This window comes from Centruroides sculpturatus, unplaced genomic scaffold (genome assembly GCF_000671375.1).
Source record: "Centruroides sculpturatus isolate CEXI.00-Female unplaced genomic scaffold, Cexi_2.0 scaffold213, whole genome shotgun sequence".
Taxonomy (NCBI): Eukaryota; Metazoa; Arthropoda; class Arachnida; order Scorpiones; family Buthidae; genus Centruroides; species Centruroides sculpturatus.
The window spans coordinates 819,789-845,308 of NW_019384355.1; the positions used below are offsets into that span (position 1 = coordinate 819,789).

The 25,520-nt window shown below is 31.4% G+C and overlaps 1 protein-coding gene across 3 annotated transcripts in view; it reads left to right on the plus strand.

Annotated features, from left to right (window-relative positions):
- The window catches only part of LOC111639485 (serine incorporator 5-like), a 28,585-nt gene extending 3,102 nt beyond the window's left edge, over positions 1 to 25,483 (plus strand). Inside the window, exons 2-7 of one of the 3 annotated variants that reach the window (XR_002759073.1) lie at positions 4,570 to 4,737; positions 4,816 to 4,994; positions 10,762 to 10,804; positions 22,973 to 23,061; positions 23,165 to 23,258; positions 23,340 to 25,483. Coding sequence is in view for 2 of the 3 variants with exons in the window: in XM_023385380.1 (XP_023241148.1) it covers positions 4,570 to 4,737; positions 4,816 to 4,994; positions 22,973 to 23,061; positions 23,165 to 23,258; positions 23,340 to 23,409 (600 nt within the window). In the remaining variant the exon portion in view is untranslated. The remainder of the gene's footprint in view (positions 1 to 4,569; positions 4,738 to 4,815; positions 4,995 to 10,761; positions 10,805 to 22,972; positions 23,062 to 23,164; positions 23,259 to 23,339) is intronic. The other 2 variants (XM_023385380.1, XM_023385385.1) reach the window with 2 other exon arrangements.
- Positions 25,484 to 25,520: the final 37 nt, after the last annotated feature.

A 25,520-nucleotide genomic window follows, 5' to 3' on the forward strand; every position in this document is an offset into this window, starting at 1 on the left:
GAGGATACCCATTAAGTTCAACCCGCTATTGAAGTCCCTGTACAACACCATTGCTAAACAAAGAAATGTTAACATAGCATACAGAAGATGCAGCACCTTGTTTGACATCCTACGTAATGAAAAAGACGGACCCAGGATGGAGAGGATATCAGGAGTATATAAAATTCCTATAAGGGATAACAGGTTCAACAGAGACCTGGTATATGTGGGATCAACTAAACGCTCGTTAGAGGTTAGATTAAAAGAACATATTTCGGATATACAGCACAACAGGCACACAACCTCACTCTCCACATATGCCACTGATCCCGAAATAGTGGCGGACTTCAATGCAGCACGGATAATTGCCTCCACACCACATATTCACCAACTAAAATGGCTAGAAGAGATGGAAATTTTTAGGGCGTATGACAAATCCGAGTGTATTAATTCAAGAGAAGAGATCAGCCTTTCCATGGCGTGGCAAAACCTACTCCATAAAGAGTGATAACGAAATTATATTGAGCCTTAAAAATAAATGATATTAGGGAACACGAGAATATTAAATAATCTTTATATCTCAATAACATGTTTTGGATCGTTCTCTTAAATTTGAACATCGACTGTCAAAATAGAACAATTTCAATCATATCACGTGACGGATTAAGCGAATGGAACGATTCAAGTTCGAATTCATTCAATTTTTTGAAATCGCTATTCGATCCAGCTGTTATCCTGATGAAGAACCCAGAAGGGGTTAATGACTTTTTGTTAATAGACTCATTATTTTCAAATATTTGGATCATTTCCTAACTAAGAAACAATAAACAGTCATGTGTATCAGGCTTTTGAGGAATTCCTCATCATATTGCATGCAGTTTGTATTCATTCTCTCATTACTTGTGAGCAAAGGTGGATAGATGCTGTTGATGATTATCTTGATTAAAGTGGTAAATCATTTATCATGTTTCTTTAAGTTGTAAATATACTCTATAAAATTAGCCATTTAAGTTAAACATTACACCTTTGTCAATCCAGTAAAAATTTAATATAATAAAAACGTTTTCAATCATTTTAAATGATCTTCATCAGTTACAGAAAATAGAACATTAAAATAGAACATAAAATGATTATGGAATAAATATAAAAATTAACGGAAGATATCCTTGCAGATTAAATATGGATAAATAAAATATCATAAATAAGGAAAAAGTATAAATATAATACAGTAATACCCCAAACTTACGCGATAGGTGGGACCGAGCGATGACCACGTAAGTTGAATTCCTGTAAGTCAGGGTATAATTTCACAATTTGTGTAAAAGCCAAGTGGGATGTATGTAAGCTAATAAATGTTCTTGTTAATCTTATCTCGTCTTTTGATTTGTTCACGGTTACAAGAAATCATCACATAGTCTCTCAAGTCTCCGTAGATATAACAAACACAGAAATAAATAACATAAAATAAATTGTAGCTATGTGTCGATTCCGCGCGACACATCCGAACATGTAAGCTGAACAATAGTGTGGGGGGGAGTGAGTAATCAAGAGCTGTGTGGTGCTCAAACAAAAGACGAATCGACGAGATTTGAAAATCGCATAACTCTGGGTTCGCGTAAGTCGAGGTATTACTGTATATAATATCACCTTAGTATTATTAATTATTGTAAAATGACCTCCAAGTGGTAGATAATGCATCTGCATCTCTGTGGTTTATACAACCAGTTCTCAAGTGCACCTTGTATATTTCCAATTTCTCAAGCTGTTTCACTGTGTATCTATTCGTCGTCGTTTTGCTAATAACTGCCTGATCCCATTGGACATTGACATCCTGTTGTCTTGCATATGTCATTAGAACAGTGCTGTCAAGATTCTTATTGATTGTATACCTGTGTTCCTTGAGTCTTTGTTTTAAATTGCACATAGTTGCACCCACATAAACAAGGTCGGAATTGAATCGCTGGTCGTGTAAAGGCATCGAATAAACACCTGTCCTTGAATTCCAATCCTCCTTCATTTTATGATTTCTTAAAAGCCTGAAAACAGTGGGATTATGTCGGTATACAATATGAAGATTATTAGCCTTAGCAATGTAATTTAGCACCATTCTTTTTGTCTGGTCCACTCTAGGAGAATGCCGTGTTGTGGTTTGGAAGAATGTAATAAGCTTCTCTATTTCCCCCCTCTGGTATCCTCGTTGCTCAGCTTTAATATAATAATATAATTTAATATAATAAAAACGGTTTCAATCATTTATAATGATTGAAAATGTTTGTTTTTATTATATTAAATTTTTGCTAGATTGACAAAGGTGTAATTTTTAACTTAATTCTTTATCCACTATATAGTTTATCAGCCATTTATTTTTAATTTCAGAAAAATTAAAATGTTATTTGATATTTAAATAATATATACTCAGTAAATAAGATCACAAATATAAACATCACTCACAGAATCAAAAATCTAGCACAAAAAACAAGTAAATGAAAAGTGAACAAATGTTTTCAATATAATAATCCGATGATCACCTAAATATTTGGGCTATAATATGGCTCTAATCAAATAATTAATTCAAACAAATTTGGTACTAGAGGTAAGCATTAAGTGTCCTCTCTTATATAAATTAATAATTATAATTTTAATAATTTAATAAATAATTTAGAACCTTCTGGAAGAAAATAACTGACTCAGGGCAGGGGTTGAACCGCAGCCGCCTCTTGCCATACGGTATGCTCCAGGCGATTGTTGGATTGTTATATTAACTCATCGGGCTTTGAGATGTGTATTATATGTATGCTTTTAATTACATTGAGCAACCATTGTCAGGTTAAAAGAATGTTTTGGAGCAAAAAATGGAATGTAAGCTGATGGTTGCTCAAAGCAATTGAAAACATCAGTTCACTTTTCATTTATTTGTTCTTTGTGCTGAAGTTTCTGTAAGTTGATGAAGTGGGTGTAATTTAATAAAATAGAAGATATAAATAAACCTTTTGAACAGATACAAAATTAAATCATAATAATGTGAGATGATATTAAATTATAAAATAACAGTTGTGTATACTTGATAATATATAATTCCAATTTTTGAATTGCAAAGAAAGTATGACTGTAAAGTTAGGAAAGTTTTATCGTTTTAATATGATTATTTTTTGCAGACTGATTACCTAAATTAAAGAGAGAGAAAAATTAATTTCATTTATCTGATCCAAATTGAATATTTATGATTAGACTAACTATAGTTGAGTTCACTTAAGAAGATAAGGATCAGTTCGCTTAAGAGAACACTTGTATTCTTCCCCATTCCTAATTTTCTCCCCAGTATTTTAAATGTAATAGGACTCCCATTAACAGCCCAGACAGTAGAGCAGTTCATTTAAACAAGTTCTGTTTTGGTGGTTTTTTAGAACAGTAGTCAGAATAACAGCACTGTTCTAAGGAAGACTTATAAGGTTCTCTCTTTAATCATGTGATATATCACCACCTGGGATGCATGATGATACGGCTCACTACACTACAGTATTTGTTGAGATTTGTTGAAATATGCCATATGGTTAAAAGCAAATGAGTAGAGAAAGATGAAATTGAATGAGACAAAGACCAAACAGAAATTTTTTACAAATTGCCAAACTCTGTTTCTCAGAAAAATGTATCATTTTATTTTAAGCATTGTGAGAAAATATTTAGAAAAAGTTTTGCTAAATAAAATACATTTTATGAGATTGAAGAAAAGATTGAAAAAAACTGCAAGTAGTAGTATCGATAAAAAATTATGGACTTCTTTCAGTAAATGTTTTTAGCTTGTTTATTGCACAAACAGTTGCAGTAACTCATGTTTGTACTGTGAACAACCTCCTGGGTGATCTTGTTACTTTGGATAAGAGAGCAGTCCAGATAAGGGAGCATAGGGCAGCAATCCTGAGGGTTCTTTCTTAAGTGGACTCTACTGTATAATAGTGCTGTGAATGTTCTTCAAAACATATTATATTACTAGCAGGTGGGCCCAGCATTGCTCGGGCAAAAGTAACGATAACTAAGATAAAGATTATTACGTTACAGTCAACCTTACCCGTTTTCACAGAATGCAAGAATTGGGTCCCCTTGTTTCCAGACTAATTAGAGAATTTTTAGATGGGTCTAAAAATATGTTCGATTTCCCGCAAAAATGAAAAAAACTGCATCTGCGTATCGCACGTCGCTTTCTCTTAACAATTCCATTGTTACGTAACAATTCCATTGTTGACATTTCCATTGTTACTTAACACTTCCATTGTTACTTAACACTTCCATTGTTATTTGGCACTTCCATTGTTACTTAACACTTCCATTGTTGATGGAAGTGTTAACACTTAATCCTGTCTCTCTCTCCCCCGTGGGGAGGAATTTCGAAAAATCCCTTCTTAGTGTGCGTTTTCGTGACGTACCCTATGTGTGTACCAAATTTCAACTTTCAACTCCTAACCGTTTGGGCTCTGCGCTTATTATTATTATTATTATTATTATTATTATTATCAACCCATCTCGATTATATATTAGATATAATATAGTAAACTACAGAAAGAACCATAATTAGATTTTTTATTATTTTTTCAGCTTGGTTGCTGTTGTGGTTGCCGTACCTGTCGTTTATGTTGCAGAATTTGCCCAACAGTTAATGAATCTACTTCCACACGTCTCATGTACACACTATTTTTATTATTTAGTGCAATTGTTATGTCTCTTATGCTAAGTCATGAAATTCAGGAAAAAATTATTGAAAAAGTAAAGTTCAAATTGAGTAAATCATTGTTTCTGATATTTTTTATATTCTGTTTATTATTTTATTCTTTTCCTTTACAGTTTCCATCATACAATGTAACTTGTGTGGCAATCAGAGCGGGTGAAAACTGCCAGTTATTAATAGGATATTTGGCCGTTTACCGAGTTGCTTTCACCATGGCATCTTTTTTCTTTTTATTGGCAGTATTAACAATAGGAGTCTCTACTAGTCAGAGTTGGAGAGCAGGTGTACATAATGGGTAAATATTTATCTAGACCTACATAATATAACCATAGCTCCATTTAATAGTAAATTGTAAATCTAATTATTACTGGTAAGTTATTTTTGGGTTACATTTAAATTAATATTTTATGAATTAAATAATGAAATTTGTCCTAAAGATAAACAGTTATATAGTTTAAATTTTATTAAATTAACTAATGAAAAATTAGTCTAAAAGTAGCTTGAAGATAGTCTGTTAATTTAGATTTATGATTTACTAGATTTAAAGTCATAGCTTAAATTTGAATTTTAAATTATATTAAAATTCAAATATAAGTTTAAGAGAGTACAAAAAACATGAAAAGTAATTTACATTAATTTAATTTAATTATTGTTTTATTGTTAAATTATTAAAAACTTGTTTTGTAACATTGACTAGTATTTTTGAACAATAGTATAATTTTTTCAATTCTTTTAAATGTTTTTCAAGATAATAGATCTTTCATTGACAGAAGCCGACTTTCTTTGTTAATTTTCTAAATAAAATGAATTCAATACTTTAAATTTTACAATAGCTGAAAATAAAGATTGATGCATGGAATGACAAAGAAATAACACAAACACTATATAAGATATAAAATCCATCATCTAAATATTGTTAAATTAAAAATACAGTCGTGCACTTAACAGAACATCGGATCAGGGAGCAGTTTTCTTACGAGAGTACTCGTTTTCATGTTCCTGTACGTTTTACATGTAGCAGGACTCCAATTAATAGAACACTGGATAGCAAATTAGTCCATTTAAACATGTCACTGAAACCTGTTTCTCATAAATATCATTGTTTTATTTAAGTATTGTGAGAAAATATTTAGAAGAAAATTTTATTGAAATTGAGATGATTCAGAAGAAAACTGCAAGTAATGGTATAAAAAAGAAAATTACAGACTTCTTTGAACCCTTCTCAGTCAATGTCATATACCATATGTTTATATGCAGTGATTGCTTTTTAAGCTTTGATGTATGTCATGTTTGATGTGAAAAATGCTCTAGAAATTTTTATTTTAACCTCTCTAATGCATTCACTGTTGTTAAGTGTTTATTTCACTATTTTTTCCAATAGATGGCAGTATGTTACAAAAATCATTCTGCTGTTTTTGGTGGGAAAGAGGCTGTCCATAAATTACATCCACATTTTTCTTGAAGTTTTTACTCCCCCCTCATTTTCCTAGTTTGTCCAAGTTTCCATAACCTCCTCTCCTCTTCGGACATCCAACAAAACTGAAGTCCCCTCAAAATTTTTATCACTTTATGAATAATAAAGTGTATAATAAAAATGTATAAACTGTGTAAAATTTAATGAAATAAAATGGATGTCCGTTGAAGTTCACTCCCTCTCTCTACCTCCAGTATGGACGTCACTTATGGGCAGCCCCAAAATGCAGTTTATTTTTGAAATCTGCTGCATCTACGAGGGGGACCCAAAAAAAAACCGAACTGAGAGTGCACTGCCATTCGTAGATGTAGTAGAGAGTTAACCCATTACATGGGGTTAGTAGACCTTCACGAAACAGCTGTGCAAATGGCATCAGTTTGTAGGTTTACATTTGAGCGTAGTGTTGTGTTTTTCTTACTGTTATTTTGTTCCGCCTGCGTCCTTCAACATCTCGAGACGATGAAAACATTGAAAAAATGCATTAAAAAAAATGTTAAGACATCTGCGAGAGGAAGTGCGAAGGAAACGTCCGGAACTTTGGCGATCAGGTGACTGGTTCCTTCATCACGACAACGCCCCCCGCACGCATGGCCTTACGAGTGACCCACTGTTTGATCTCTCTTGGGGATGGCCTGTCATTCCCCACCCTCCATATTCACTAGACCTAGCCTTGTGCGACTTTTTTCTATTTCCAAGAATGAAGAAAAATCTAAAAGGGAAGCATTTTGATGATGTGGAGGCGGTAAAAACAACTTCGCTAAAGGCAACAACTTCGCTAAAGGCACTGGACGATATCAAGGTCGAAGAGTTCCAGAGATGCTTCAAACAGTGGGGAAAAAGACTTCACAAGTGCATCACATCTAATGGAGTGACTGAAGAAATTTTGTAAAAAAGTTAATAAATAAAGTTTTTATACAAAAAAATCCGTTTTTTTTTTGTCCCCCCTCGTATATAAGTTTTTTTGGCAGTTTTACTCTCATACAAATAATCAAAATTATTTTATTTGTGAATATTATTAATAATCATTAAATAAATATTAATTAAATAATTAAAAATAATGAAAAGAATACTGTAAGGTCTCGTTTTATGCGGTGGATACATTCTACAGAAAAGCGCATATAAAAAATTCGCATAAAAAAAGACTTTACTTGCCTTGAAAAAGTAGGGATATGTTCCGTAATTTTCTAAAATCGCATAAAACCAAAACAACTACTTATTATAAAAATGAACAAAACACCGCTAAAATAAAATTTAATTTCAAAACAATTACAGTTTATACCTTTCAGTGCGAAACTCAGAATGATGTAATAGCGACTTGTCGATGGTATCATGTACAAGGGAAATCCCAAATTGCAAAAGCTCACTCTAAAAACAAATCACTGACATCTGGATGTGAAGAGTTAATTAATAATTAATATATGGTTGAATTTTGTTTGAAAGCTAGTTTGATCCTATTTTTATTTTGTCACTGTGAATACTTTCCAACTTAGTTATTAAACAGATTTGCTGGAATAAAAGTGTAGAATTTTACTTTAGTTTTAAATTTTCAGTTGCGGGACTCCCACTTGCTGTCAGTCAAATTGCTTTTGCAAATAACATTATTCATTTGACTAACAAAATTGTGGATATAATTGTAGTTGTGAATAGGGACCTCCCATGATTTTTCATCAAGCTCAAAGTGATGTTTTTGGTTATTCAAACACATACCTATTGTTAGGTTATAATGTTAATGGCCAACTTCCTTTTGTTTTCTGTAAGCCAGGCATTGGCCTCTTATTGGTAAGATGCAATTATCCCATTTCATATGATCAGTGCTTTCTTAGTAATTACCATACTGCTATTATATGGATAGTTAGCCTATTTACAGTGTTTGTTGTTAGATTATACATCTGTGGACATTGAAGAAGTTGAAATTAATAACCATTTGGGCAAAAAAAATTTAACTCTTGTTGAGTCTACCAATATAACTCAAAAGAATATGACAATAAACTTAATATTTTATTAAAAAGTTTAATACATCTAGTAGCTTCCATTCTCACACATTGTAGTGTATGAAAGTGCATCAAATTGGTGTCAAAATTCACACAAAATCCTTTGTTAGCAGATAAACAGTTTAATTACAAATGTTTTTGGCCTTTTTTTAAAGACTATGTTCAGTTAAAATACAGAATCAAACAAAATGAAATAATAGAATGTAAAATTAATCAACCACAAACCTTTACGGTGCGAAATTAAATACAAAAATCCGGTTAAAAAGTTCCCACAAACGTTTTCGAACCCACTTAGGTTCTTCTTCAGGTGAAAAAACTTAAATACTCAAAAAACATTCGATGGAATCCAAATTTGAATGAGAAACGATCAACTAATACGATGAATTCTGCCGCTGTCGTCATCAATACGCATGCGTATTTTACCGATGTAAACATTTTTCTTTTTATAGAATATTTTCTCTGTCCTGTATAAGCATTTCCCACGCTAGGGATAGAGATAATTCCTCCTTATTATTAATGCACCTGTTGTTTCGGGCCGCTTTATATATAGACATTGCCTCTATCCATCTTAGATGTTCCGTATGTGGTGTGGTGTGNAGTTTTTTCACCTGAAGAAGAACCTAAGTGGGTTCGAAAACGTTTGTGGGAACTTTTTAACCGGATTTTTGTATTTAATTTCGCACCGTAAAGGTTTGTGGTTGATTAATTTTGCGTTAATACGGTGTTGTGGAGAAATTCAGTAATAGAATGTAATATAAAGTCTTAGAACAGCAAATACCAATTAATTTAAATTTTAAAAATCCAGCAACAAGTTGCTTAACTTTCCTGGTAACATCTGGTAGTGCCATCTGTCATAATATTTTATTTAAAAAACTTTTTATATTTTTAACTATTATAAAATGGCAAAAAGCTTAATTTTGAGTGTAAGGATAAAATTTGAAGGTTTTATAAAAAAAAATTGTAAATGCTAATAACAAGTAAAATAATCATTAAGTTTGACCCTACTGGAGATATACACGCAACTGCCTTTATCTCTCTTGACCTTTAATCACCAAAATTTAGTAGCATCAATTCCCCTAATAAACAAACCAACCAGCAAAATTTCAGAAATTTTTGACAAAAAGTACAGGAGTTATTAAGCTTCAAAGAGAGTGAACAAAATCATGCCACCCCACACATACCCATACATAATGAAAAACCCCTAAAGTTTTTGCATTTCTTGATGTTATTTTAATGTCCCCGAGTCCAAAAATGCAAAAATCTGGGGATCATGTTTTGACCAATTGCCATACTTTTCCTCTGTTATATATAACAGAGCCAGAAAGTAAAAATTAAAACAAAAGAATAAAAATAAAATATGGTAAACAAAAATTCTTTGTAGGTAAATGCTCCATCTCATTTCACAGCAACTATCACTTGCTGACTATCAAATGTTTGGGTATTTCAAGTTTTCATTAAAATCAGAAAAATACCAATTTTCACAAAATTTGATAGATTTTGTTAAAATTAGCATTATAGAAACTATATATACATACTATACGTACACTATACACAGGTGGCCAAAAAAAATTTCATCACCCCAACATTTTCTGAAAGACTGATACAATTACACAGTAACTTGACAAAGTTGAATCAGCTATTGATTAAATTGTGTTTTACACCACCTGTAACATTATGAGTGATTGTATTGTCCTTTTGGTTGTATAAAAGTGCTGTGGAATGACCAAGGTTGGACAACCCCACTAAATATTAGTGCTAGCAGATATTATTACCATACACATTTTCACTTTTGATTCAAATTTGTTGTTAACTTCTCCTTTTGTTCATAATAGATACAACAGTAAACTTGTCTTTTACTTTTTACAAGTTGTGTTAAAAGCAATTTTATTTGGGTTTAATTAATTCATTAAATAAATATGTTTAGTTTATGGATAAAAAATATCAAAATTTTGTTTTTTTATTATTTACAACAGTTCAAGGTGGTTTTATGCAGTTTTATTACTGTTTTCATTATTATCTAACACCAAATGCACTGGATGCAGCATGTAATGAAATTTTTTTACACATCTCTGTATATACATAAGAATTACTTATTTTTTCAATATCTACAGTTTCTTGCATCCAGAAGCAATCTGTCATTGTGAAATAAAATTGTGTTTCCTTGTTCAAATAAAACACAAAAATGGATCCTTGGCCGTACAGGAGATATTTTTTAGTGCCCCAGAATAATCATGTGAAAGCTTATTGAAATACATGAAATACATTTCTGAGCCTCTCCTCAATAGCTTAAAATCATTGTGGCATTTTTTTCCATCACAAAAAAACAGTAGAAATGGCAGTACTGGGAATTGATGAATTGTCACAAAATTTCTGAACAAGTGAACAAACTAAGCAAAAGGATTGGGCTGCCACATAGGGATTTAGTGAAGGAATCAAAGAGAGCAGGGGTTAGGCTACAAATTCTATTATTATTCACAAATTTATAAATTTTTGATCAAGTGTGCAAAGTCTCTTAGTAGGCCTATAACTTATTTGGTTAATTAATAAATATTAAATAAGTTATTGTTTTATTTATTTTTATTCATTTCAATATACAGGTATACCTTGCCTTACGTCGGTAATTGGTTCCAGGAGAATGACGTAAGTCGAATTTACTTGTCTCCGAATCTACTTGTCACTAGGCTAAACCATAAATTACCATTCCCGGTTCTGTATTTTATTTATTAATGCATTTTTAATAATATATGGTTAATAAAAATCTATTTTAAGCTTACAAACAAATAAATTTTAGTTTTTAATATAGTACAGAAAAAAGTATTCTAAATTTACGAATGCACGTAACGTAAATACAGAACATACTAGTATGTATTTTAATATGATTTTATGTGCTTTAAACGTTTTTCTAGTAATATTACGACTTCAATATTTGTGGTGGACAGACGTAAAGTCGAATAAAATGACTTAAACTCGATTTTTACTTTACCACATACTTTTTTGACAAACGACGTATAATCGGGAACAACATAACTCAAAACGACATAAGTCGAGGTATGCCTGTATTAATAAATTAATAAAGTAAAACAAAAAGTAAAAAGAGAAACAATTTTCTAAATTTTTGAAATGAAACTTGAAATTTTGAATTTTATGGTGTCTTCTTATTAGATACTGTTATTTTAACTATAATAGACTAACCAATAATTATATTCATTCTTTTTAAGAAAAGAAGCATTCAAACTAAAACATAGCATGTGTTATATTCCATCCACATGCTATATTTAATTTCAAACATTGTTTGAAAACATTAAATTCAATAGTTGTATTCAATATTCGCCTGATGACGATAACTTTATGCTACTGAAAATACTAGCGAACATTTTCATTTGCTAAAAGTTGATATTGGTAACGCCACAACACTTAAGTGTAGTTATTACTTAAGTATTCAAACACATTTGGTTTCTAGTCTATTCCTTTTCTTGTTGCAGATTCAATCAGTTCTAAAGAGTGCTGTCTGTATATATAATGCAATATTGGAGATATCTGTAGTATTCAAATTAAGTTTTCTATCAATATCATGTTCAACTATTTGCCCAACCTAATATACATAATATTTTACAAATTTTCAATAGCAACCCATTTAGACTTAATTAAAACTAGATCAAGAAGGCAGTAGAGAAGCCCACTTTCTTAACCTACATGTCCATTTTAAAAATGGTCATATAACTACAAAGGTTTAACATAAGCCTAATCTACAACCATTCTTTATCTCTTCAATGTCTAATGACTGATATTTATAAGAAAATGGTATTTAAGGCATGCCAAATGATACCACAATGCATTGGGTCATTTCTCAGCTTCATTATTATTAATTAAATTTAAAGTACAGTAGAACCTCGATTATCCGGACCTCTATTATCCAGATTCTTGATTATTCGGATTGTTCAAAATAAACAAAAATTTTACAAATTTGCTGATTTGCACTTGGCGAATTAAGATACTGTTTATGTACATGATGTAATGTATAAGTTTTTTTGTTTCAACAACATCTCACCCGGCACAGTGGCGGCCGTAAACTCTTAAATATATTTTGCGTCGTAATAAAAATATAACTTGACATACGTATTTATAAAAAATTTTATTTTCAAATTACATCATTTCTATGACCAAGGGCGGCGTAAGGCATGGGCAACGTGGGCCACCGCTTATGCCTTGTGGTCCGAAGGGCCTCGCTTTTCAAAGGTTTATGCATTACTTAAAAACCGCGAATGCGACAAAATTTTTACTCGTCATAAAACAACAAATAGTTTGTCGAATTTTTATTCATAAAAATACAGTTTCAACTGCTTTTTATTTTACTCCGTCTTCTTATGCCACCAGAGGGCCTTTTAAACAATAGGTAGTCTGTTAACATTGGTCAGTAGTAGTCCAAATTAAATATGAACGTTTGTTTCTTGAAAATTTGATCACGATTTAAATACAGTATTTACTTTTAATATTGCAGATATGTCATCGAAAAGAAAACGNTACAAATTTTCAATAGCAACCCATTTAGACTTAATTAAAACTAGATCAAGAAGGCAGTAGAGAAGCCCACTTTCTTAACCTACATGTCCATTTTAAAAATGGTCATATAACTACAAAGGTTTAACATAAGCCTAATCTACAACCATTCTTTATCTCTTCAATGTCTAATGACTGATATTTATAAGAAAATGGTATTTAAGGCATGCCAAATGATACCACAATGCATTGGGTCATTTCTCAGCTTCATTATTAATTAAATTTAATAAGAGATGGTGCCTAACATCTACCTCTAGTAACAAATTACTTTAAATTTAGTAAAGTAGCAGGAAATAGCCCAATGGATTATGGTATCATTTGGCATTAACTAATAATGTTGGGTATTGAGATGTTTATATAGGTATATTGTGCACTAATTTAAAGAGAGTTTACCAATTGCTCTTGCCTCAAGGACGTAATGCAAAAATTACAATGTCTAAAATGCATAGCTATAGCACACAGCTACTTTTATAAGTTAGTAGACAGGCTAACCCACACAATACAAGAAAACTTGAAAACTAGAGTTGTAAATACACAACCACAAATACAACAATGAAAACACATTGTGATTGACTTTGATCCCAGATTGAGCAAAGTTATTAAATCATATCCAAAAAAGTCAAATCTGATTTAGTATATAAACGTAATCCATCAGTATACAAAATATTTACCAAGAAGATCAATCATACCAGAACATCTGGAATGTACTTCATACTGCTGGTTGACAGCAGGTTTGATAGAAGGCTAACATAGGCTCTACAAATAGATTGTTGACACAAAGGATTTCAGAGCACAAATATGATACTAGAAACAATAAGCTTAGTACTTCTCTAGTACAGTATGCAAGTGAACTAGATATAATAACAAAATGGGATGAAGCCAAAATCATAAAATGCATATATGATAATTGCAAAATTAACCTTGGAGACATTGGAATATTTGTCAAAACCCTTAACCCACCAATTCCCATGTCAAATTACATTGACAGCAAAGATGCTGATTCCATATCGACATCATGGCATTCACTACTGGACAACATCTTAAAACAAAATGAGGTTATTTATCCAGTTCTGTTTACTTTCATTTATTTGGGACTGTTATTAAATACAGTAGATCCCCCTATAAAACCGTTTCCTATAGTTATGATTCCTATAAAAATTGTGGCAGTATCCGTAAACAACGGTAAAAATAACTCCTATAATACGTAAAACGTCATCGGGCAGCCGAACTACTTTCCCGCCGTCCGTAGCGCCACGCTACGGACGTTTAGGCGGATAAATTGAGTTTAGTATCGTCTGTTCATATAATTATATATAAATTAGGTACTGTACATATAATTATATATTAATTATATATAAATTAGGTACTGTATATATAATTATATATTAACTTAATTTATTGTAACTTTATTATAATTAAATATATATTTTTCGCCGTCTAGCGTCACGCTACGGCGAGTTAGGCGACCTATCGTCTGTCCAGTACTGTAATTTTATACATTTCTTGTGAAAGAAACATTTCTTATTTAACGGCCATAAAAATTATTTATATTAAGGATGTCTCCAAAGGTCAACGAAGTTTTCGCAGAAAAATAATATCAGAAATCGCGGCCGCGGTTTGATGCGCTGTTCCGCGACGAAACCAAGCTTTAGCAACGGGCGTAGTCGAACGGTACACACTCGGTAAGCAATCCTACAATTTTTTGTTTATAACGTAGTTTATACGGATTATTTTCAAAAAAATATACGTATTTTGGAAATGTTGAGTCGAATTAGTCTAGAATCGATTAATTTTATGAAAGAAAACCTTTCAAACAGCCGTAGTCCGTAAACTATGATTCCTACAAAATTGATTCATAAAGAACGGAACGTATCTACCGTCTTATAGGGGGATCTACTGTATATAGTAAATGTTAAGCACCTATACACATATTGCTGTTATATCAGTTATGCCACCAGGATCTCTGAGTAATTATTTTCTTTCAGAGATATTTAAACTTAGATATAAGCATTCACAGTTGCTCATGGTGCCGGCTGGGGACAACTACCCCCACGACTTATGTACTCTTCCACTACAGTACTAAGCCAACTATTGCTTTACCTGTCATGGTGTGTGTTTGTGTGTGTGTATATATATATATATATAATAAACATCCCAAAGCCCAATGTATTATTGATACTAAACCAAACTATCTCACTAATTAATTGGGTGATTATTTTGCTATTAATAGTAACTAGGTAAATGATTATATCTAAGTTAAGGTGACCAGATCTTCTGCTTTGGTGGGACAGTCCCGACATTTAGCAATTTGTCCCACGACATTTTAAAAAAGTCCTGAGTTTTGGAAAGATGTTTTTGTCAATTATGTATCAGAAACTTGTGTTTAAGATTTGTAAAGATCATTTAGTATCATACATATAAGAACAATGATGTGTGTGAGCATCGGAAATAAAGAATGCTGCACCAACAAAATCCTTTGTGTTTATGGCAAAGACCAGCAGAAAATGGTTTGAGGCAGCTGCAACAATGGAGCAGTGCATGTTCACAGGCTGTCCAAACAAGTATACATTTTGTTTGTTGCATGTTACATGGTGCAGAGCTCTCATCTGTTGCCACCTTAGAAAGCTAGTGACTAGCGAGAGTAAGTATATCGGTTTGCATTGTTCTATTGCTAGCAGTGGGGCTGAGGTTCATTTTGGTTACAACAGTATTATATAATAATAAAATTACAATAATAAAGTGACAAATTCAAGGCAAATTCAGAGAAAAAGTAATACAAGTTAGTATTATTATTATATAGATCATAAATCACAAGTAAGTGTTGAGACTTTGAAACCATGTTATGTGTGAAATAGAATTTAACAAATTCTTGTGAAAAATTTCATGACAGTTTAAATAACGATAGCAATCTACTAAAAAAATTCACTCAAATGAGAAATATGCTAAAGAATAGAGTTTTTAAAGATTTATAATAGTATATATATTTATTATACAGTAAGACCCCACTTAATACGGAATGTGTTCCTAGATAACAAAGCGCTAAGCAAAACAGCATTAAACAAGGTCATTTTAACAGAGTAAATAGGGATAGGGGAACGTGATCAAAAATAAATAAATTTTAATTTTATTTAAGTTATTTTTATATTAATTTGTATAATAATATATGTTAAATAACATATAAACATATGCACACAGAAATAAATATAAAGTTTTGTGATGAAGGTCCTGGCTTTTCTGAAATTCTTGTTTTTTTGTAATAAAGTCGTGAAGTTTCATTTGTTGCTTTTTTCTTTCCTTAAGCAAATGTTGGTAGCAGAAGATCGCATCCAAAATGCTTCGTTTTGCTTTTGCACTTTTCAAAATCTGGACCATTCATTACAATTTGATCAACGATTTCGGTAATCTTACCAAACTGTTACTAAGGAAATTTGTAGAGAAATTTTTTGGGTTCTTTGTTTTCAGAATCTCTATTTTCCAGTTCCACATGAAGTCTATGTTCTGCCAGTTTTCGAAGGTTGTTGTTGGTAAGGCTCTCACCAGAAACCTGCTGTAACTCCTCAATATCCTGCCAGTCTATATCTCCTAGTCCTGCTATATCGATTAGGTTGAGTTTGGTCGACCTAACGATACAGCGATAGGTTCTTCTTGTTGAGAATTCTTGGATACCTTCGGCTGTAACTTCTTCCATACTTCATTTGTGCATTTATCAGTTAATTCTTGCCAAGCAAAGTTGACATTTCCTATGGCATCTGTGATGTTATATTTTTTCCAAAATTGCACCAAACAAATATAGATTTAAAGAAAGTACACCATTTTGCCACCTTTTGCTGATTGGTTTGTGTTCATAAATAATCGTATTATATACGAATCAATGAAATGCCACGATAATTTAAATTGGCATAAATTTTGAGCTTTTTTCAGGCTTGAGCAGACGGCGTTATATTGAATCAGCATTAAGCGGGGTCTTACTGTATTTGTAAATTTTACACATGTTGAAATTTTAAAAAATATAATACAATACAATTTTGCATTCTTTGATAATAAAATTTTGTTGCTCTAAAACAATTTTTTTTTTTAACAAGACAACCACTTCCCCTGTCAGTTTTGTCCTGCTTCACCAATGTTAAAATCTGGTCACCTTAATCTAAGTTTAAATATGTCTGGAAGTGAAGAATTGCCATTATATACTTGCTGTATGTTGTTTGATTCTATTTTATTTTATTATATATATTTATTTTAACCATGTATGTTAAATTTTTAATTTACAGTAGAGCATCGATTATTTGACTCGATTGGAAACTGGGGTTGGTCGGATAACTGGAAAAAACAGATAACCGAAAAATATGGAAAAATACATTATTAGTATAATATATTAGTATATCTCATGTAATTAGTATATTAGTATATCACTATTAACCTANTCATCTAAAAATTTTTCCTAATTTCCTGTCTATAATCCGTGGCTTAGATGCTAAAAAAAAGTTGGCATCGCGTACGATACGCGACAATTTTTCCACCTCGAAAAATGCTCTAACGACATTTAAATTTTTGTTTCCCCGACAAGTCTTCTTGGCATGATAAAACCAGACGGTATGTCTTGCTATTTACGTATCGGACAGACATGTTTAAAAATTTGTGCAACTATTCTGGCGCGATATTAATGTGTTCGGTACTTTTTTGGCTACGTCCTGGATATACTCGAATACAGTAGAGCGTCGATTTTCCGAATCAATTGGGGACTGGGGTTGTCCGGATAACTGATATTTCGGATAACTGATTTACGTACGAAAAAATAGTTTAACGTATCCGATGTCGAAATTTTTCTCCATTGCGTGTTGCTTTGAATTTTCATCGAGTTAAGCCTAACAAAGACTTGTATCGTTAAAAATTATTTTTTTATTTTGTATAACTGATTTACGTACGAAAAAATAGTTTAACGTATCCGATGTCGAAATTTTTCTCCATTGCGTGTTGCATTGTATTTTCATCGAGTTAAGCCTAACAAAAATTTTTAAAAAATAATAATCGTTGCTATTGTATCGTTAAAAATTAGAAAATTAAGCCTCGTTTAAATACTGGCTCCCTTTCATGGTTGAGCCATGTTGCCAGCTAAAACACATAAAAATACTATTAAAGTAGCCAAGACATAGCCAAATATTGTAGCGCCACATCACTANCAGTAGAGCATCGATTATTTGACTCGATTGGAAACTGGGGTTGGTCGGATAACTGGAAAAAACAGATAACCGAAAAATATGGAAAAATACATTATTAGTATAATATATTAGTATATCTCATGTAATTAGTATATTAGTATATCGCTATTAACCTACTTTGCATTGTATTTTCATCGAGTTAAGCCTAACAAAAATTTTTAAAAAATAATAATCGTTGCTATTGTATCATTAAAAATTAGAAAATTAAGCCTCGTTTAAATACTGGCTCCCTTTCATGGTTGAGCCATGTTGCCAGCTAAAACACATAAAAATACTATTAAAGTAGCCAAGACATAGCCAAATATTGTAGCACCACATCACTAGCAGACATTTGAATTTGCCGACTAGAACTGTTGGTTAACTGATGTGATGGTTAATCGGGGGTCGGATAATCGATGCTCTACTGTACTTACAATATTAAATTCTTTATACCAGGGATGTTTGTGGTAACAAAAGTATCAATACCAATATCACATGTAGTTTTAAAGTATCGATACTAGCCAGTATCAACATTGGATATCGAAACTGGAAATCTTGCCAGCTGTTGCTGTTCAGTCTGTGGCTTGATTTTGAAACATTTTCTGTAATTGAAACTTTTAATTTCAACATAAATAACATGCTTTATTCTAGTTAATTATTATTAACAAATTATTAAAATTGATTTCTAATATAAATTAAATGTTATGGATACTGTATCAGTTGATTTGAGATTTTAATATATTTTCAAGTTTTTCAAATAATTGCTGAGTTATCTCAACTCTAAGCATACTATATATAGATTATGCGATTAAAATTTGAAGTAATAAATTTATTGACTTTTGGTCATTGATATTTATGATATAAGTTTAACTTAACGTTGGGAGAGGATGCGTTAGGATGGCATCAACTTGAAAAGGGGAGAGAAGTAGTGGATGGGGTGGATGTAAGGGAAGGGAGGATTGAAAAACAGGTGTTTTTGAGGGGTTAGGGAATTGTAGAAGAGTGAAGGAGGTCCTCTCCCACTTACAATTTGTGGACCATCCCACCCTGTGAAACTCTACTGTAAACTAAAACAATCTCTTTCTGTTCCCTTTATTTTAATGGTGCACTAACCTCACTTCATCATACTGGTTGTTCCAAAAGGTTTCTATTACCCTTACTGTAACCAAGATCAAGGTTCCCAAATTTTATAATAACTCATTGTGTCATGTATACTGGAATGTTTTTTTCCAACACTATGTACAGTACCAGGCTGTCATGTTCACTGTAAGTTCAAAAAAATTTTTACATCTATGTTAATCGTTCCCTTTTTTAAATCATTTCCAATTTAACCATTATTGTAGCTTATACCTGTTAATCAATAATCACCATCCGTATTTTATCTAATGTCACAACTCCTGCATTTCTCACAATCCATATAAGTTTCCTAATGTTCTTTTACAATTTTGTAACATTATGGTAAAATTTTGTTAACTTGTATACATTATGCTAATTTTCCCTGTATAGTTGTAACACAAGAGTTGAAAAGGGATATAATTATCCGAAATGCATACTCAAATAAATAAAAAGTCTTTCTAAAGTTAGTCCTCCGTTTCATTGATGGTGTAATAAGTCCAGCGGAAAAGAAAAGCCATCTTAGCGCTTGTATATTTGAACATTAGACTAGACAAGAAGTATATCGCATAACCAAAACTGTTAGTTTCATTAAGTTGTATTAAATGGTTTCTGCTGGAATAATGTAGAGAATCATAATAAAATATTTACATACAGAAACGAGAGTGTCAGTATTTTTATAAAATATGATTGTGCCAAAGTTTTCTGAATTTGATTAACATTTTTCACAACTAATTAGTGAAATTGCTAAAGAATTTTTTTCTGGCAATGGGTGTAGTTATGACCTAACAAGACTTATTACCAGATCAAAGTAAAAATACTTTAAGGAAAATGTAAAGATATTAATAATTCATGTAAAATTTTTCTCACACTGTATGGAATTCAAAGTTGGGGCATTTTGCAATTTATCAATTTACCAAAATTACATATGATCAAAATTACATATGATCAAAATTACATATGATCAGGGGGCAGGAGGGGACAGCTGCCCCTCTAGAAATTTGAAAAAATTATTTAAATGCTATGTTTTAATTAAAATAATCTTCTTAGGCTTCTTGTAAGTTTAAAAAAAAATATTTTTATTAAGATATTTCTTCTCTAGTACATAGTAAATGATTAAAACTTTACAAATCGTTTTTATTTTACCTACATGCAATTCGTATCATCTATCAATTTATATCATCTTGTCTCCCCTGGCCAATTGGCTGGCAATGCTCTTGCATGTGATGTATTATAAAAAGCTATTTAGTTTAGATCACTCCATACCTTATTATTCCTTGAAAGCAGAACTAAATCTTCATGGTATTAGGATTAATGTATTAAAAAGCATGCTTAATTATATAAGAAGGATATTTAAAGACTTGCTTTCACTGGATTATTCAGCATGTTTAAAGTTAAAAGAACTTAGTGAAAAGAAACATAACAACTGGTATACTCAACTTGACAATATTTTGCATTTAGCAGGTTTTTCTTTAAGACTGCTGGAATCTTATCTGGAGACATACTTATATAACTTTCAAGAATATTTACTCAGAAACAATTCAGCTAAAATAGGTACTCTGTTTTTCTGGCTATTTCTGACTCTCCAGCAATTTATAATTGGAACATCAGTTTTAATATGAAAAAATGTTTTATTCAACTCTGGCTAAATAAGTTCTTTTTTATTGGAATTTTTTAAATTAAATTTAATAATTTTTAAATTATTAAGTTTAAAAATTTTAAATTAAATTAAATTTAAGAATTTTTTATTTCCATTAAAAAATTTAAGAATTTTTTAATGGAAAAACATCGGTATTCTTTTATTCAGTTCAGATTTGTGTCAGTTTTGTAAAACTAGTAGTTATTCATTACAACATTTACTTTTTTTTTTGTATTAAATTTTCACACATTAGATTGGAAATTTAATTATAACCTTACTTTTGTTATTTATAAAGATGATATTGAGTGGTATTATTTTGTTAAAGATGTATCGACTCACATGTTGTTTTCATATAATTTGTTAAACAAAATGTTAACTAATGTATTCTCCCTCATTTCAGGGGGTTTTAAACCTTAAGGAATAATGAATTGAATTGAGTAATTCATGTAAAATTTTAGAAATCTCAAAACATAATGGATAAAATATACAAATTTTTATAATAATTCATTTAATATTTAATTGCTAAATAAATTTGAATTATGATCATATAGAACAAGTAGAACAAAAATCAAATACAGTTGATTCCTTTTAATTGGGCCATATCCCAAAGAATAGGAGGGGGTCAGCATAGTGGAATCCTGTATCGCACGGGGATCCTGTCTGATGCGGACCTGAATGCGAGCTACTGACACTGCTCTGGATTGGACCGGACGATCCCCATATAAGCAAAGGGACAAAAAGTCCCGGACAATTTTTCGAGGTCTCTAGACTGAGTTGGAAGACAGCTAGAGTTGTTTTGGAAGGTATTGTGCGCATGATTATGTCTAGATTTGAACAGCAGCCATCTGATCGTTGAGACCAGCATCCGGAGCTGGCAGATTCTACGGATGCTTCCACTGAAGTGGCTCATCTCTAAGTAAAGGAAACTGTGCTGAAAGGAAGACCATAAGGTGACTTTTGGACAACCCTTTTTAGTTAGAACATGTTCAAGCTAAAAAGGAAGAAAAAAATCGTTTGATCAGGAATGAATCGAACGGTCAACCCTTGTGTACATTACTACTGATACTGTATTTGGCAACACTAGGGTGATGCAAATCAGTTATCTATCATCCTGAGTCTGGCAAATTTATAGTACAAATATTTCCTGTATTTTGGTTTAATAAAGAATTAAAATAGGAACCTAATTATTATTTTTTTACCTACTTATTTATTTACCTGCATATTACATTTTTTATTTTAGAATTTATTATTAGTTTGTTTAATTGAGGCAGCTGCTTAATTGGGCTAAAATGGATTAGTCCCAACGTGTCCCAATTAATTAAGTGGAATCGACTGTAATTAAAATCTTTTTTGAGTTTTGATAACATGCATTTAACTAACTTTCAAATGTTTTTGTAACACTTGAAAAGTTACATTGGAATATGACATTCATTCCTGTACTAAAATAGATTTTTACAATCAAATTTTTGTGTTTATCATTAATAATTAGTGATGCCACGAATAGTGATTTTGCCGAATACCGAATACCGAACATTCGGCTACGCTCTTGGCCGAAGCGCCGAATATTCGGCGGCCGAAGCGCCGAATATTCGGCGGCCGAATGTTCGGCAAAATATGTGTACATTAAGCGGGTGATATGTTACGACCTGATACATTGCGGTGGGTGCGGTAGCGACACTGCGGGCACATTTCTTTTATTTGCGAGTAGATCATGTCACAACATGCATTATTTGTTCATTGTTACATCAAATTGTGTTACTAATTATTACTAAAAAATATCACTGTATCACTTTATATGAAAACTGTTCGCCTAGATCGGATTGCGTTTGCTGACCACCTTTACAAGTGGTGGTCAGCAAACGCAAAACAGTATCTAAGCCTGACAGAATTCGCTAAGATTTATCTACGTCTCCCGGCAGTAGTGTATATAGTGAGAGGCTATTTTCAGAAGCAGGTATAGTTTATGAGGAAAAGCGCAATCGTTTGCTATCAACAAATGTGAAAAAATTGTTTTCATTCATTACAACTTACCACTGATAGATTTTAAGTATTAAATGTAATAATTTATGATTAAAATAAATACGTTTTTTTGAGTAATATGTGCGGTTTTTTTCATGATTTGGTATTTGGTATTCGGCCGAATGTTGCATACTATTCGGCCGAATACCGAATATTAAAAAAAGTAGCCGAATAGGCCGAATACCGAATAGTAGCCGAATATCCGTGGCATCTCTATTAATAATGAATGAAAAAGAGGTTAATATCATTATTCTAATTAATAATTGTTTTTATTTTTAATTTTAGAATGTGGCTTTGGAAATTTTTGTTTTTGTGTGGCATTTGCTTCTCAATTTTTCTTCTCTCACCAGAAATGTTAAATTGGTTCAGTAAAGGTTATTATTTTTCAAAAGTATATATTTAAAGAATTTTGAGATTAATTAAAATGAATTAAGTTTGCCTATTCTCTGAATAATTAATTTTAGTTTTTATTTTAAGTTTGGAGATATGTAGGAATGTCTGGAGCTTTTCTGTTCATCATTATCCAGTTAGTACTCATTGTTGAATTTGGTCGCCGATGGACTTGCAGTTGGTTAGTTTAAGTCTCTGAAGTCAAAAAAAGCATTAATATTTTTAATTTTAATTAATATTTTTAATACAAATTATTCCACAGGAGAAGTAAAGCAATTGAGAGAGGAAGCAAATGCTGGTTTGTTCGTAAGTCTATTTTAAAAATAAATTAACATATTTAGTAAATTCAGTATATATATTACAATTTTTGTAAGTAATTATCTATGTTTTTAATTAATGTCAATAATCCTAGTTCTATTAATTTTTGCTGATGATAGATGATATGAATACTCCAATGATTTGATTGCTTTGTATTTTCATATTAAATTGACATTTAATATGAAACAACAAATCCTTGTTTCCAAGTAGTGTCACATTTGTAAATTATTAAAATACTTTTTTTCTGTTTGTTATTCTTAATCATTACATATAAATAAATTTATTCACTAATATATAATACAGAAGACTCTTGATAAAGTGGAAGGGACAGAGAAATCTTCATTTTAATGAAATTGTAAGTTTCATAAACTACAGTTATTTTAATGAGATTGTAAATAGATCAGAGTTTTTTTGGTTATTTTTGAACACATTTATTATGAAAGAAGTCAACGTAACAAATGCTTATGTATATTTTATATTTGCTCAACATGCTTTCTGTTATTTCTGTAAATTGCCTGACAATGCTATTTTCTCAAATTGATCAGCTTTCTGACCATTTCAATATAAATATTGAACCACTCCTATGTGAAACTTTCCAAACACCATCTAATGTTGTTGTTTTGGTTAAACATTTTCTGTTTCAGCCAATCAAAGCCAAAGAAGTCAACATGAATGGCATTGCAACTGTTTATTGATATGTCCTTCTCATTGTTGTAGCTAATTCCATTTTCTGAAGGAAGTTCTCAAGATTGTTCTGTCAACCACAGGTATGTGAGCTTGTTGTGTCATGATGCAGAAACACTTTGTGCATATCTTTGCAGTACATAAAGTATATGGCAGATGGTCTTCAAACAATGGTTTCAGAATGTGATCAATATAGTACTGTCCAGATATTTTCACTATCAAGAATACTCTAATAAGCAGAAGTGGGTCTTTTCCCAACAAACAATCTGCAAGTGAATTATTGTGAATAGTTTTCTCTATGTTAACATACCCAATCTTCTCTGTGTTTCACGGAGAAAATTTTTTAGGTGTTATTAAAATTCAGGTACACACAACATTCATCCAAAGTCACAGCAAATTTACTTCTTTTGTTTGCCAAATGCATTTCATTCAACTGTTTTGTGTTGTTCTTGTATGGTAATTTTTTTTTTTGTTGTAATCTGATAGCTTATGAACATTGGTCTTTACCAGTTTGTTCATGTTCAAATCTTATGAATACTGTAATGTGATTAATGAATGATGGTAACACTTGATACTTCTTTGCCAATGCTATTTGGGTCAGAGGATTTGGTGAAGTTATGGAATTCTTTACCTTTTCGATGAGCTTCTTTGTTCTAGCCATGTCTGGTCATCTTTTCTTTGGAATAGGTTGGTTTTCTCTGTGTGATTTCCAGGTGATTTTGACATCATTTAAGTTGTTAGAGATTGTACCTTTAGAAACTCTAATGTCGTCCTCCAAAAGTCTCTGCTGGATTTGGCTCTATGACATTCAAAGTTTGGAAAGAGTTCAGATCACCAACTCCTTTTCATAGATCAATATATTAGAATGAAGAAAGAATATTCAAACATTCTTTGTTGACTATAGTATGACTACCTTTATGATGCAGTGAAGTTTATTTCTCAAATGTTTTTGGCCTTCTTAATTGACTTTCTAGAATAAATTAACATTTTCATTTGTTTTTGAATTATAAATTTTTGAAAGTCAATTAAGAAGACTGAAGACTGAGAAATAAACTTTTACTGTTCTGTATAGGTAGTCTCAGTATGATTATTAATAATGCAGTTACCAATAGTAGTTCTTTGATTCTGAAATTTGAATCAATGTAAAATGTTACATGTACAATAATAACTGGAAGTGTGTGCTGTTTTTTTCACTAATAAGACTGCAAACTGATTCAAAAATAACTGAATAACAATGAACAAAGCTGGAACTATGATTAACCTGTAATTCTCAACAACATCCTTGCATTTCCAGCAAACACATTTATTAACAACACAAACATTTTCATCATATTTCCTAAGCCTGAATCAGGTTTCATATTCTAGCTTCAATTTAATAGCATTCAAAATTAGAATGTTACTCAGTAAGTGACATTATTTAATTTTTAAGATATAGAATGTC